At 42.7% G+C, this 14,955-nt stretch overlaps 1 protein-coding gene across 12 annotated transcripts in view; it reads right to left on the bottom strand.

Moving 5' to 3' along the window:
• Positions 1-14,955, bottom strand: part of utrn (utrophin) — a 134,018-nt gene that overhangs the window by 91,214 nt on the left and 27,849 nt on the right. For 10 of the 12 annotated variants that reach the window (XR_009785343.1, XR_009785342.1, XM_061753252.1 and 7 more), the window contains 23 exons: positions 14,223-14,341; positions 12,634-12,771; positions 11,867-11,980; positions 11,438-11,593; positions 11,112-11,282; positions 10,245-10,460; positions 10,042-10,176; positions 8,671-8,820; positions 7,934-8,095; positions 7,663-7,794; positions 7,102-7,275; positions 6,879-7,034; positions 6,553-6,723; positions 5,519-5,698; positions 4,783-4,911; positions 4,094-4,264; positions 3,797-3,853; positions 3,521-3,664; positions 3,133-3,270; positions 2,973-3,059; positions 1,975-2,148; positions 1,711-1,883; positions 776-926 (listed from right to left, as the gene is read on the bottom strand). Coding sequence is in view for 10 of the 12 variants with exons in the window: in XM_061753252.1 (XP_061609236.1) it covers positions 776-926; positions 1,711-1,883; positions 1,975-2,148; positions 2,973-3,059; positions 3,133-3,270; positions 3,521-3,664; positions 3,797-3,853; positions 4,094-4,264; positions 4,783-4,911; positions 5,519-5,698; positions 6,553-6,723; positions 6,879-7,034; positions 7,102-7,275; positions 7,663-7,794; positions 7,934-8,095; positions 8,671-8,820; positions 10,042-10,176; positions 10,245-10,460; positions 11,112-11,282; positions 11,438-11,593; positions 11,867-11,980; positions 12,634-12,771; positions 14,223-14,341 (3,398 nt within the window). In the remaining 2 variants the exon portion in view is untranslated. Of the gene's footprint in view, positions 1-775; positions 927-1,710; positions 1,884-1,974; positions 2,149-2,972; positions 3,060-3,132; positions 3,271-3,520; positions 3,665-3,796; positions 3,854-4,093; positions 4,265-4,782; positions 4,912-5,518; positions 5,699-6,552; positions 6,724-6,878; positions 7,035-7,101; positions 7,276-7,662; positions 7,795-7,933; positions 8,096-8,670; positions 8,903-10,041; positions 10,191-10,244; positions 10,461-11,111; positions 11,283-11,437; positions 11,594-11,866; positions 11,981-12,633; positions 12,772-14,222; positions 14,342-14,955 lie in introns of those variants that run through there. The other 2 variants (XM_061753261.1, XM_061753260.1) reach the window with 2 other exon arrangements.

Raw genomic sequence — 14,955 nt, 5'->3', positions numbered from 1 at the left:
GATTTACAATGTTACAATTCATGAGGTGGCCTCTGCATTACGTGTGTTCTTTCAAAAACAAAACAAACGGCACACTACCTTGAAAAAACAGACATTCAAATCTCAAGTCATGTCGATCAGTTCAAAGTCTCATGAATACCAAGACAAAGTCAAGTCTCGTATAAGTTTTAGCCAAGCAAGTCATTGGGCTCTGACTCCGCCACCTCTGCTAATTGGCGTCACTTAATCCCTTCACTCGCTCTTAAAACCTGAAAAAATGCGTGTAAACAACTCGTGAAGGCGGCGGGTAGCTCAAGCTTTCGTAACCAAACAAAGACGCCGTCTGGTCTTCTCTTGTGCATAATGAATTTGGATCGATTGTAGTTGTTTGTTTAATATATGCAGAACAGAAACAACATGCCTCCACGGGGAATGCAGTTGAATTATCAAAGAGCGCCTAATGGGCGTCTAATAATACAAACATAGTAATAGCATATTTTGGGGATAATGATCATGCTTTGAACTCATATTGAAGGAGACTTCATCACACCAGATATACTGTATATAACTTATGTCCCCCCCCGCCCCCCAGCTCCATTTTACAATTTCCTACACAGTCACTCTCCGAGTAGGACTCCGAATGGCTTTTTTGTTAAATTTTTGAACCAATTTAAAAATTAATGTGTGTGAAATGCACTTTAACACTAACTGACTTTTTTTTTTTTTTTTTTTAAACGATGTGTTTAATACCACTTCGACACTTAGTGCTTCCATATCGAATTCGCCTTCCACCGACCTCCTGGTGGCGCCGTGCCGATTCCGGGTCCAACTGTCCCTCGGGACCAACGCCGTCCGAGAGCAACCTCTCGGTGTCGGTCAGCCACTGGCTCAGGTCGTTCATGTCGCAGTGGAACTGCCTCCAATCCTCAATGGCGCGATCAAAGCTCCTGCGCAACCACAATACGTACGTAATTACTTAAAATATAGTGAGACCACAAAGAAACGTGATATAGTGGGGGAACGCTGCACTTTACTTTGCTTGATGGTTTAGAATGAATGACTACAGGGTACAACCATTTGAACTCTGTCACTAAACTCCCATTGTAGGGAAGAAGAGAAATTTACATGTAGAATCAATCAACCGCCCGACAAAAGAAACTCTTTTCTACGGCACTGACAGAACACATGAGGGTTATTTCCTGTAGCGGAGCAAATGTGATCTGTGAAAAGGAGCAGTGAGGAAATGGGTTTTGGATGGGTAACCTTATACAATGAACTCCATTTATTTGACTTTTAACGATGCCCCGAAGTTGGTGTAATTACTGTGAGATCACCTTATTGGTTCAGCTAATAGTATCCCTGATAATAGTTTGCAACCGTTTCTGGGTATGAGGCAATTAGATTTTTTGTGTTAAACTCATTCACTGCCAGCCTTCCCAGTTAACATGGATAATTTGACTTCTAAAGCTGTCAATGGCAGTGAATGTGTGTTAAGTGAGGTGGCAAGTAGGGGGAAATTATTATTTTTTTTTTTAAATCCATACAAGAGATTATTCACAGAGACCGGCAAAAACAACTGAAAATGCTATACAGTGTTCCTTCACTTGAAATTGAAATTTTTCCACCTGGAGGTATCCTGGTGCCTATTGTTTACAAACATTCTGAATGCACTGTTTGCAAAACCGAGCGACATGGGATATTTCAGTGTTGCAGTGCAGGCATTGCGCTCACCCTTTGCGCTGGTTGTACATGCGGTTGAGGCGGTCCCACTCGGCATTGAGCTGCGTGAGGGCGTCCTCCATCTGGGAGACCTCGGCGGGCGACGCGTGCCGGATGACGTCCAGGTGGCGCTCGTGGTTGGCGGCCACCCGCTCGCCCAGCCGCTCCAGGTTTTCGTTGATGGTCTAAAGGAAAGACCAAAGAATGACCAGTGCACCGTTGGTTACGTTGAACTTGAGCCAATATTTTATATTCGACAAATTGAGCCCAACGGACCCTGAGTGTGTCCTCCTGGCTGGAGAAGTCTTCGTAGAGCCGCCCACTGAGCTCGGAGGAGTTGAGCAGCAGCTCGTTGTCGGCCATGGCCAGCAGCATTTTGTTGACGTCCAGCAGGTAGCTGGACGGGCTCTGCGAGGGGGTGCGGCCGCGGTCCACTACCGACTGCACATCCTGCGCCGCACGCACACAAACAAATAACACAATTACAGTGGCACCTTGGAGTCGGAATGCACTCAAAGTTGCACAATTGGAAGTTTGACTATAATTTTATTGACATCATATCACGCCAGCGTCAATGCGCCTCAGGAGACTTTCATTGCAGCCTGTATCAAATGATTAACTGTCCTCGTCTTTGGCTTTTTGAGACACTTTCTGTGAGAATGGAAACTAATAAGACTATCTACAGGAAGCTACTATGAAAAAAGATTCAATTAACACAGAAAAGACTCCTAGCACTTTTGTGTTTCAGTGTCACGACAGTAAGGCTTCGTTCAGAATCGCTCCCTATCCACCACAGTGTTGTTACGAATCCTTCTTCCCTCTTCTCTTGCAGCAGCCAACTCATATTGCAGTGGGGTGTGTCCTGCCTAGAACTCAAGTGGGATTCATAGCAACATCTGAACTCATCAGTATGGCACTAATATTAGCTATTCTACACAGAGGATAAAGAGTATGACTGTGAGTACTGTTATATTGTCTGGCTCCATGTTGTTGATGAATCGTTTGTGTTCAATCCACTGCTTAAAGGGGTTAAAGCATTGCAACATAGATGCTAATTGGAATTAGCAATAAGCTAGCAGGGCCTTTCTTTGGGCAGTTGCTTGGCTGTTTTAAATACACAAGGTGTAATGCTCTTTGTTTTATGTTTAGTTTGTCATTATACTTTAACTGGAGCTATGTCTTGATTTCCCACTCAGGGTGGTTCATGTTTAAAATAAAATTAACAGCAACTGGGTCACGCTGAACTTGAACAAAAATGATCAAACGGAGCTCACCTCGGGCGGAATGTCTCTTATCTGCTGCGTGATCATGCGGGAAGACGAAACTACGTCGAGCTGCCTGCTTCTCAGCACCCTCAACTCCTAAAAACACACGCACAAATTTAACAGAAGTGGACGACGACGGGTGACATTTGAATAAGAGTGCATGTCTAACCCTGCGCGAGGAGTACTGGTTCTGGAGCCGGAGCAGCAGGATCCTCAATTCCTCCCTCTGGACCTCGTCGGACGTTTGCTGCAGCAGATCTTCTCCTCGTCTCAGCAGGTTTTCCACGCTGGCTTTTTCCTCATCCATCTGGACACCAGACAAGCCAGGAGAGAGAAAAGTGAAATAATCAGTAAGAGAGACTTCACACCAGAGAAGAGAAGAGACTTTTCCTTCCAAGCCGCTAACAAGTTCCTGACTGGAACATTGAACTCGCTTCCGATTGGACAGCTTTGCGCCACTAATGTGATTAGTGTCATAAACATTGATAAGAACGTTTGGTTTTGGCTTCGGCCTTCAAAAAATAAAAATAATAATTTCAAATCCTGTGCAGTGCTACCTTGTCATCATCGGGGATGTTCTCAGGGTCCTGCTGCAGAGTCCTGAGCGTGTCCTGGAGCTGGGCCTGAAACTCCTGCGCCTCGTTGGGGAGCAGAGCTTCAGTCTGAGTCTCGACTGAGGTCTCCAGGTTTGGAAGAACATGCTAAACAAAACAAAAAAGTTAGAGAATGTTTCTTTTCACCACTTTGTAGATTACCTTTGATCGCTTTGTTTATTTCTACGATGCAAGGTGGTGGCTAGCAAGAAGACAGCGTACTGCGCGCGATCGTTCTACCTGTTGAGGTGCTGGTTGCTGGCTCACGTCCACACCTGACTCCAAACTGGTCATCATCTGCATGGAAAACATGTTTTTAATATCCCAACACTTAACTGTGTGGGGTTGCAAAGAGGTGGAAATATCTGGTAAATTTCCTGAAAGCTTCCAGTAAATGTAAAAAAATGCCATAGATGGGACAAACGATAGAACAACACAAATAATATAACAATTAACTGGGAATTGAGGTCAATTTATGGGAAGCATATTGCATTCAAGCATGAATATAAACATCTTGTTTTTTCCCCAGAAGTTAACCTGAGCAGTTTTGATGTGCTGCGAGACTTTGTCGAAGTTGCAGTTGAGCTCCCCCAGTTTTGGCTCCACCACGTCTCGGCAGGCGGGCCCCCGGCTGGTCATCAGGATGACGGCCTGGTCCCTCACGCTGTCCACACGCAGCCCGACGTCCTCCAACTCCTCCAGCATGTTCTCATGATACAAAAAAAAAAATCATTCATTAACAAGAAATTAACACGGTCACTCTATATCATGTATTTTATCTATCGTGAGTGGGTCCGGAACACATCCCTGGCGATAAACGGGGGTTCACAATAACATTAAAATCATAATATTTGTCTACATAATTCGTTTTTAACAACCGTCGGCCACGTTTGTCAGCTTAAGCCAGCGGGGTCAAACAAATATCCCAACCTAATTGCCACACTGTCTGCGTGTATATATAAATAAATATGTGCGTGTACCCCTAATTGTCGACACCCTTTATAAACTGCTTGCTTAATAGCTGTTAGTTTATCATGAAATTTTTTTTTTTTTTTTTTTACGAAACTGCTATGTCATTCGATAACATCTGCAGTGATCTCCTACTTGCCAAATAGTGAGCCCACATTTCGCTCTACTGCTTCAAAATGGCAACCAGATTGGACTTAATAGACAACTATCGGTGTTAGCTGCAGTTTAGCCAACTGGTGATTTTGATCACTTCTTACCTTGACCACCTTCTTGCGCTCTTCCGGCTCCAGCCGCTCCGCCTCGTCCAGGTGGATTTGAGTCTGGTAGAGCCACGTGCTGATGTGGGCCAGGTTCTCGTCGAAGATTTCCACCTCATTTTGGTGACTCTGCGTCCACAGAAAGACTTGGTGAAGCAGCGTGTGGCTCATTATTCAACATTATTTTGGTACTTGTACCAAGGAACTGTCAACAATTGTATGTTTGAGATATTTAGACATGTATATGAAAGCAGTTTGCGTTTCTGGTGTGCGTGCCTTGCCATCCAGGTGGCAGTATAGTAGTCATGCAGTCAAACGAAGTTTTACTCATCTACTAAGTGATTCAGTAACTGCAGTAAAATTAGTCGTTTTTCGCAGAGGATAAAGAATATATGCCTGTGAGTGTTGTGTCTGTCTACATGTGTTGCTGCACCATTGGTCTTTATAGCACCACCACATAGATGCTATTTGTTTTTCAGTCTAAGACGTTTCCCATTATGTGTTAGCATTAAGCTAGCGGACTTTTGTGGATGTAATCTTCTGAAACAACGGCTGGTATCGCGCAAAACTTGTGAGGTCACTCGTATGTCAAGGTACTGCAGTCCATGCGTTTTCTTTGTACATCTCTCCTCTCGCTTGCAAGGAATAAACTACAAAGACAACTTTGAGTGGTGTTTTGCCAGCGTTAACCTAAAAATCTTCCCATAATCGTGGTAAACCTGGTGTTTGCACCCACCAGCACAGCACTGAGCCAGTCCTCGATCCACGTGCGTACTTGTGCCCAGGACTCGTTGAGGCCGCAGAGTTTGTCGTCCAGCTGCGTCTCGCTGCCCTCCACCAGGGTCTGCAGCCCGCCGCTGGTCTCCATCAGACTGGACAGCTCCAGCTGACGGTGCTCGGACTCCTTCAAAAGGCCCTGGTGACGCCACAAACCGCTTTTGAGTGTTTTTGTACTATTATAAGAGCTGTATCCGAACTTATGTAGATAATAACGGCAGTATAACATATAAAAGATGTTCTCCTGAGCATCCGCCTGTCTTATGTTGCACCCTACTGGCCAAAATTAGAAAGACATGTGCTGCAGGGGCATTATGTATTAATGCAACCTGGATTAATCGACATTATCTACACCTAAGATTTGCTTCTCTTAAAACCTTCAAAATATAGTAATAATAATAATTTCTAAATAGCTAATAATAACAATACATTACAATTAAATAAACTTTTAAACAAATGATAATGATCATTAGTAGATGTATGAAAAAATATATAATTTCCAAAAGCAGTGTAAATAATAATTTCCTGAATAAAAAAAAACTAAATACAGAAACTAAATGTGATTTTGATGAGTATTTTAAATGTTAAATTATTAACAAATTAAATTTTCTAATGGTATTACAATAGTAATGTCTAAATGTATAATAATAATAATTGTAATAAGAATGTATAATGAAACTAGTAACAACAACAACAATAATAATGTCTAACTGTAGAACAATAATAAAAATAATACTAATAATATTATTATAAAATGTCTTACTGTACATAATTCAAAAATGAATACTAAATCACTCAACAAAGACTTTTTCCCATGAAAACGTATGTACATTTTTGTTTAAAATACACAACTTGAGTCTTTTAAAAGTACAATGTCGCACTCCAAAAATGTATTAAAATATGAATAACAATTAGTATTGATATTACTATTATTAGCAGAAGTAATCGTAGTAGTATGAGCAGTAATAATAATTAATATTAGTGCGCCCTCACATTCGCCCAGCCAATCTCAGCATCGATGTCTGCCGGCATGTCTCCGCTGTTGTTCTTCTGCTGGAGCGCGGCCTCGCTAGTGGTCAGCCACTCCTGCAGGGCGGCGCTCTCCTTGTGGAACTTCTGCGACAGTGACAAGGCCTTTTCCAAGTCCTGCTTGCCCTCAGTTACCTGCAAAAGCAAAACAAAATCTAATAAATTATCAACAAAATTGCAGCATTGTCACATTTGTAGAACCGCGCCCCCGCTATACGCCGCAGAGTTTTGAGCGATCCTTCGTCCACTTTTGTTTTCCGCCTCAGTCAATGCGAATGGGTTCACTGCACCTGCGCCCCAAGGTCGTTGTAAAGCAGTTTGAGAGCAGTCAGCTGCTCGTCCATGGCCTTGGGGTTCTCCGTCTGCTGTTTCTGCACGATCTGCCGACCCGTTTTTATCACCGTCTCCACCTCCAGTTTCACCTCGCTCAGCAGCTTGTACAGTTTCTGCGCAACCACGAGATACTCGTAAGTCAAGGCACCGCTGTACGAACAACCCAAATTCCAGTCTCACCATGCAGCCGTTGAGGTGGGACTGGATATTCTCCGGCTCCAAATCCCTGACGTCCAGAATGTGCAGCTCGTCCTTGGCGCCGTCGAGAACCCTCTTGCAGTCCAACATGCGCTGCTCAAAGTTAGCAGGCTTCTGGAACAGCTGGTACTTTGTGGAAATCTCTCGCAGTTTTCTCTGCATTGCAAGGAAATAATGAACGATAAGAATTAAAAACGTATGAGATGAGCATCATAGATTTTATATTCATACTCTGATCTCAAAATATTGCATTTTTTGGCGAAAATATTACTCGCTCAACTTTTTTTTTCCCCAAAAAGAAAAACTACTTTTCAGTTTGTAAGTGGAAGTTTTTATTTTGTATTCTCCTAAAATTACAACTATATTTTCAAAAATACATAACTTTTGAAATTATTATTTCTAATTATTTAATTGTTATGATTTCTATCAAATTGTGACCCATCCTTTTGCTGTATGCAGGCTTGGTTTGGAAGTTTTTGCAGGAAGTATGCTGAGACAGAAGAGGTGCAGTTCCAAGTAGTCAACAGGAGGGGTCAGTGTTACCTGAATCTGATCCAGCATGGTGCCACCTTTGGCAGCTTTGGCATCAGTGGCCGGCAGTGGCAAGTTGGCTACGTTCCTCCTCCGCATCTCCTCCATCGTCACTTCATGTGTTGCGATTTCTGCCCCGATGTTCTGAAGGAAAGGACGTACGGGTTCAAACCATTTCAACTTCACCGCTCACATTTTTTTGCACTCCCCGGTTTGAGAGCCACCGTGTTACATTACTGCCGTCTCCATCGAAAGGGGCCCCGCCCGCGCCGGTGTGGCGTACCTGCGCCTCCTGCGGAAGCTGGAAGGCGTCGATGCGGTCGGTCAGGTAGGACGTGAGCGTGTGGTCCAGCTGACAAAGAGACTCCTGGAGGTCTTGGAGAGCTTGCTCGTTCTCCTTCAGCGTGGCGAGCTGCTGCTCCAGGCCCATCTGCCTGTCGACAGCCTGCAAACATGAGGCCAACGTTTCATTGTTTAAATTAATGTTTAATTCAATTTAGTTTTTTATAGCACTCTATAATATTGTACTTGACTTTTAAAAAAACAGTCTGGGGGCAGTATAATACAGACGGTCACAACGGCTCAGTAAGTCGCAGTAATAACAGTCATACTTCGCAGTTTGTTTAGCGATGTGTTGACTTTTGTTTTTTGAGCTGAAATTTTAGTTAAAAGCAAGCTCCAGATACGCTGCCTCTTTAGTAAAGTGAAAAAATAAAATAAACAATAGAGCTGTTAAGGGTGTGTAATATCCTCAAATGTGGGCAAAGAAACCCAGAGCCACCTATGCACGTTTAGTCGTTTATTGATCAGGACACACAGTCATACACACAAATATAAAAGGAAATCAGTCGCTGCTGTAGGCCACAACACACACCTAGACACTCACGCCGGCTAAAGGACTCCAGTTTCTGATGTCACTCACTAGGCCACGCACCTTAAAGGCCACGCACCTTAAAGCTGTATAAGCAAAATAATGAGAGTAAATTAAGGCCAAAGTAAGTAGAGCTTAAAAGTGCTCACCTGGTGGTTGAGTTGCTCATAGCGGGAATTGAAGGCCTCGAGTTTCTCACCGATGAGCTCGTCCAGGATGCCGCCATCGATCAGCGTCTGACCCAGCTCTCGGATTTGTGTGCGGTTGTCCGCCGGATGGCGGAGCACGCTCTCCAAACTCTGGCAGGCGATTGGACGAGCAAGACGAGAGAGTGAGGAAGCGAGCGACGACATCAAGCAACATCGAGGAAAATGGTGAAAACTGAAGAAGAGATTAGAAAAGAAGTGGGAGAGAATGGACGCTCATTGTCTATGTGAGGTTATTTAGTGGACTTTTTGGGGGGGGCGGGGGGCATTGTTTTCAAGAGTTTTCATCATCTTTTTGAACAATACAGCAGCAAAGGGTGAAGTAGCATTGTGACGCTAAGTGACTTTGACAGTGATGCTGCGGGCAGGCTACAGATATAGCAACCAGCCAGACAGGCTCGGGGTTAGACTCTCTGCAAGAGTATACACCATGAGGACAAAAGTCTTGGGACACACTAACAAGGACATTTTGGACAATTTGCTCCTATTTTAGTCATATTTGGATGGTGCGGTGTGGAAGAACTTATAATGGGAAATGCCATAATAATGGGAAACGCCATAGACAGGCTAACACATAGCATCTATGTGACAGCGTTATAATGCTTCGAGCGACGATGTTTAAACACAAACGGTGCAGCGACACGTGAAGACAGACAATATAACAATACTTACAGGCATACTGTTTATTATTTATCCTCTGCGAAAAACAACCAATGGGGAAAGGTGATTTGGGATACAAGTGTTTTGAGTTACAAGCGTGGTCACGGAACAAAGTAAACTCACATTTCAAGGCACCGCTGTACATTGCTCTATTTATTTATTTTATTTATCATTTATAATAATGATGAGTATGTTACATCAAATAAAGGAATAATTAAAAGTAAAGATACAAACATTTCAGTTAATATAAATATTGTAAAAAAAATAATAAAATATTGATATTCTATAGTCTTCTTGCGTCATCAAATACCTACCATATCTTCATTTAAAGTACATAATTAAAACGATGAGAGGATTTATGATTAACTTTTTCACAAACGCATTCGGTATTTGTTACATTCAAAATTCTGTGTGAAGGAAAATAAATAATTTACAATGAAAACGTATGTACAAAAAATAGTAATATTGTATTTTATCCTTGAAAGAAATACATTTTAAAAATATGAATACATAAAACTTCCAATACTACGACCAATAATAATGAAGAAATAATTACAGATTATTTTTACTCAAGCCGAGCTGTAAAAAATAAATGTTGGGAATAGGAGCAATAGCGGAAGAAAGAATGCAAGCGCGTCCGCAGGATGTTTGTACCTCGATTGCTTCATGAACCACCTCGGCGCTCTCTGGTAGACTTCCCGTGGCTTGCACCTTCTCCTCCAAGGTGTTGAGCCAGCATTGCTCCATGTCCAGGTACTGCAGCAGCTCCATCCAACACGACCACACCTCCTGCATTACACGCACTTAGATGCACTTTTTTGTAAGTGATTCCCAAGCGGAGCGGCAGGCAGGTTTACCTCCAGGGTGTGGCACTTGCTCTTGAGACGGTCGCAGAGCTTGTGGTAGTTGCCCAGAACGCCCTCCAGTTGTGCCGTCAACCCCTGCGCACCGCTTCCTCCTCCTCCACCCCCGACACCACCACTTGGGGGTGCCGTCCTGGACACCAACAGGTTGATGCTGTCCTTCAGGATCTTCACTTTCACCTCCTTCTGTAGCACTTCCTCTTTAGCCCTCTAAGAAAATATGTATTGTTGGAGTGACATGTCAGTTATTACAGTGAACCCCCGCTAAACTGCGTATTTTAAAGCAGCTGTTGTTTAAAGCACCAGCGAGGGTTAAAACTTTTACCAATTTTTTTCCCACTAGTTCTTTATATCGTCTCTCTACATCGCAGATTTTCACCAATCACGAGTGTCTGGAACGTATCCCGGAAGATTTTGCAAGAATACGCTCTATGTGCCATCAATAGTCCAAACACAGGATTCTGATTAATATTACAATCGTGGAATAAGATTTTTCATCCATCTCATGTGGGGGCACCATGTTGGGCATGATCGCCCTCTGCTGTTGACCAAAATTACCGTCTCGACTGCTCTCGCCCTTGCATTGCAATCGTCACGTGACCAAACCTGGAAACCAGGTTAGCGGACTCCCCGTGCACGCTGCGATAGCTAGCATAACGACAGATTGAGGACATCATGGTTTGAACCGAAACCTTTTTTCTAAATTTTGTTCACACCATCATAGAATACTATGTTTAGACTAGTAGGGGAACATACAACATATGCTTGCATAAAACAAAGAAAAATTGGGTTTAGGTTTCCTTTTATAAAAAAAAAAAAAAAAAAAGTGTATTCTCCCATTCTGTGTCTTCACCCTGTCACCTTCATTTCTTCCAGCGCCGTCTCGAGCTCTTCCGGACTTTTATACTCAAAGTCCCTCATTAGGAATTCCTCGTCCACTTGTGCCATCCACTCCTGCATCTCAGCCAAGTCTTTCTTCAGGTTCACCTGCTTCTCCTGACTCTCTAACAGACGATCCTGCTGGCTCAGCAACTGTAAAACGTACAACTTGAGTTGATATTACAACAACAACAAAAACACAAATTCAGCAACTCTCCCAACTTATGGCCCAGGTACCATAAGCGTGGCCGGCCACAGATTTTTGCAAATTACAAAATTGGAAACCTCACGGAGTAAGAAGTTTTCACCTGTTTCGAAAGCGAGTCCAATCGACTTCGGAACTCTTCCGCCGTGCTCTGCCCCCATTTGGCCAGCCCCGGTAGCGCAGACGCCTGCACTGCACTCACGCTCTCGTCCATCTGCTTCAAAGCACCCTGCACGGACTCCATCTCGTTTACACATTCCTGCATCAAATATGGGGGACACAAAGCCAATTAAAAATCTTGCCAGCAAAATGTCATGAGATCCACTCTAAGAGCTGTATTGTTATACTGTCTATACAAAGAGTCGTTTTTATTGACACCATCAAATATTTATTGTTTAACTGTACTGTTATTAGTGGTGCGGAAAACCAAACAGAGTAACACCGCTCGATATGACGCAATGCACATCGTTCAATTGTGAAACCGTGTTCCTAATATGGTGTCCGATGAGTATAACAGATGTTTTCTCCTGACCTTGCAATGACTCAATTCTTCCTGTAAGCTGCACGTGTCACTCGACCTTGTCGCATCCCGAGACAAAAGCTCCTGAACCGCCTCCAACCAGCGCTCCACCTCCGCCATCTGCACCTGAAGGCGACATCACTACATGACTTGAAAAGAACCAAAACCAGAAGAAAAAAAAACGTCCAAGCAAAAGCAGAGAAAACCAGCTTTTTATTAAAACAAACAAGATTTTTGTGACTTTTCAAACTATAACAAGACTAAGAACAATAACAAGACTGAAAATCAGCTTTTGATGGCAAAATAATTATTTACAGATATACAACTACAAAACGCGCCGTTGAGTCACCGCATGGCTTCTACTCAAATGCTGTGCTGATCTCAAATCCAAAGTGATGCAATGCCACCATCTACAGGGATCTGTTCAATATTACAGTGGTTTACAAACCGGAATTTCACAGACAAGCTGGCCAAGATCCTCATCTACCCGTTGAAAAGCATACTTGACGAATATATACGTCTATGGCAGCAAACGGTTGGATTCCAGCTGATGAATTTAAAAGTCCATGCCAGTGACTGAGTGAACTACACAATATTTAATTTTCATTTTGTCTAATGTGTCTGTTTTACAAAAACACGTCAACTGGGAGTGACAAATAAGCACCTTGATACAAGCACTCTTGGTATCTTATTTGGAGAACTGTGAGAGTGAGAAAAGGCGCAAAGGAATACTTTCAAAAGTGAGTTTTTCACTGTAATCGCAAAATGAGCTGTTCTACCTGATTGTCCTTCATGCTTCCCAGAATGCACTTGAGCGTGGCCAGCTCCTCACGGGCTTTGGTGGAAAGCTGCGTCCATCTTTGCTGTTCTGCGGGATGGGAGGCTTGCTGCGTTTGTTCAATATCCAGACACAAATTCTACAGAGGGAAAAAAAAAAAAGTTGTTTCAATTAATACAATTTACAGCTCATTTTACACACCTTTTCTTGTCTTGCTGCAATTAACCCGTTTTGAGGAGCATCATGGGTGACAAAGACACAAATTTTACACTGTTGTTTAATTTTAGGTACGCCAGAGATCCAACTATTTGTATACAAGCCATAAAAAAAGTACTTTTTCCATAATATGTCCCCTTTAATCATTTTATCCGGTACTGTAAATGATTGAAGCCTATCACTTTGGCCTTGTTCCATACTAGGTGTTGTGTCATGAGACTTGATATCATGTCATGTCATGTTTCCTTGAAACTGAACCTTCACTGAAATGCGTGCTGCATGTCAGGGCACAGTGCCCAGAATGTGCCAACTACCCACCGGCCCCCACCCCACCGGGACCGCCGCCATAACAAGAGCTCAGACTGAGCTGCATTCCAATGCGGGATAAAGAGAACGAGGAGCGGGGGTAAATATAAAAAAAAAAAAAAAAAAAAAGAAGAGAGCGCAAGAGAAAGACACATGCATAGTAACCAGTGATGGAAAAAGTACTCAGTGTGTTCTTAAGTTGAAGTATGGAAAGTAGAAGAACTGGTACAAAAAATATTTCATGTCAATTATATACAATATCATCTGATAAGGAGACATACCTGAAAATCTACTGACGGGAACACACACACACGCACTCACTGAACATGTTAAAAACAAATCTACCAACGTGTGTTCCTTGATGCAGTGCAGAAAGAAGCAAGGGCCTGATAAAGGCGGCTGATGGGGGCTGGGAATTATGACGTCATGGATGAATAAACATACTGTACACACAGAAAACCACTGAAAAAAATAAAATTAAAATATGCTGAAGGAAATACTTGTTTTCTCAGCTGCAGATAAAACCCAAGAATAAAATATACATTGGCAGAACTACTCATAGTTCGTTAGTAAGCACAAAGTTATTTTTCAAAAAAACACGATGTTTTGATTAAAATTCAACACACTTAACAGGTATTGGTTACTTTTCGGCAAAACTACATAGCTCTTTTTTTCCTGTGAGTCAATGCAAAGCCTACTTTTTTACAAAACCGTTTAAGTAAGTTCATGCAAATCGGAGAATTTATTTCCACTTTTGGACCTTACAGTCCGCTGGCATTTGGGCCAGTTTAAGGCAGTAACTCAAATTCAGCAGATGGTAAGACAGTTAAAAAAAAAAAAAAAAAAGCTTGCTGTGTGTGGTAGCTGGCACCCATTTTGTGGAACATTATCAACTATCTTCATCATAATCAAATATTTCATTCAAGCTAGGTAGCCATTAAATAAATGTTATTGTAATAACTCAACGTGAACAGGGCTGTTATTGTTTAGAAATGAAGAGCATATGCTAAAATTGAAGTAGTAAATGAGGCTCAACTCATCCGTGTGCGCACGTGCAAGTCCACTGACCTGTGCTCGCTGCACCGCCGCCTCAACGGTGGCAACGTCGCAGATGCCTCGTCTCAGTGCGGCCAGCCTGCCCTCCAGCCCCTCCACCAGAAGAGATCGAGCCCGAATGGCCTCCAGAGCTGCAAATTGGATGAAGGCAACAAGCTCAGAATCACAATCACAATCATCTTTCAATCAGGACTTAAAAAAACACAAGCGTTGTATTGAGATTTCTACGCCTGCTTTTCTACCACATTGGGAGGGGGGATGTTTTGAGTCGGTGCTCACATGAGGTTTAACATCCTGTTTTATGTTTGACAGCTTTCTATGCGTCAACAAAGCTCATCATTATGCTGCGAAGGAGCAGACACAAAACACAACCCCTCCACTACTTGAGATGTTGACATTCCTTTTACCCGCTTGTTCTTCTTTGCAACTCGTCTTCCTTCCCACCTAGTCATTAGCAGGTGATTTCAACCTTATATAATGTGACAGTGTTTACATAAAGTATTCACAGCGCTTCAATTTTGTCACACTTTACAGCCTTATTCCAAAATGAATTAAATGTATTTTTTCCTCAGAATCCTGCACACAACATCCCCATAAAGACAACCTTTTTTTGAACTCCCTGTAAAGTGAAAATAAATGTTTTGTAAATATGATACCCTGGCAGCCATGTCTGTCATTTTTTTCCCCTCGCTCTTCCGCCTTCTCTCAGAAAATGTGCGCGCACTCACAGCATACATCGAGGCAC

This window comes from Phyllopteryx taeniolatus, chromosome 18 (genome assembly GCF_024500385.1).
Source record: "Phyllopteryx taeniolatus isolate TA_2022b chromosome 18, UOR_Ptae_1.2, whole genome shotgun sequence".
NCBI lineage: Eukaryota > Metazoa > Chordata > Actinopteri > Syngnathiformes > Syngnathidae > Phyllopteryx > Phyllopteryx taeniolatus.
This window is presented reverse-complemented; position numbering and strand designations above follow the sequence as displayed.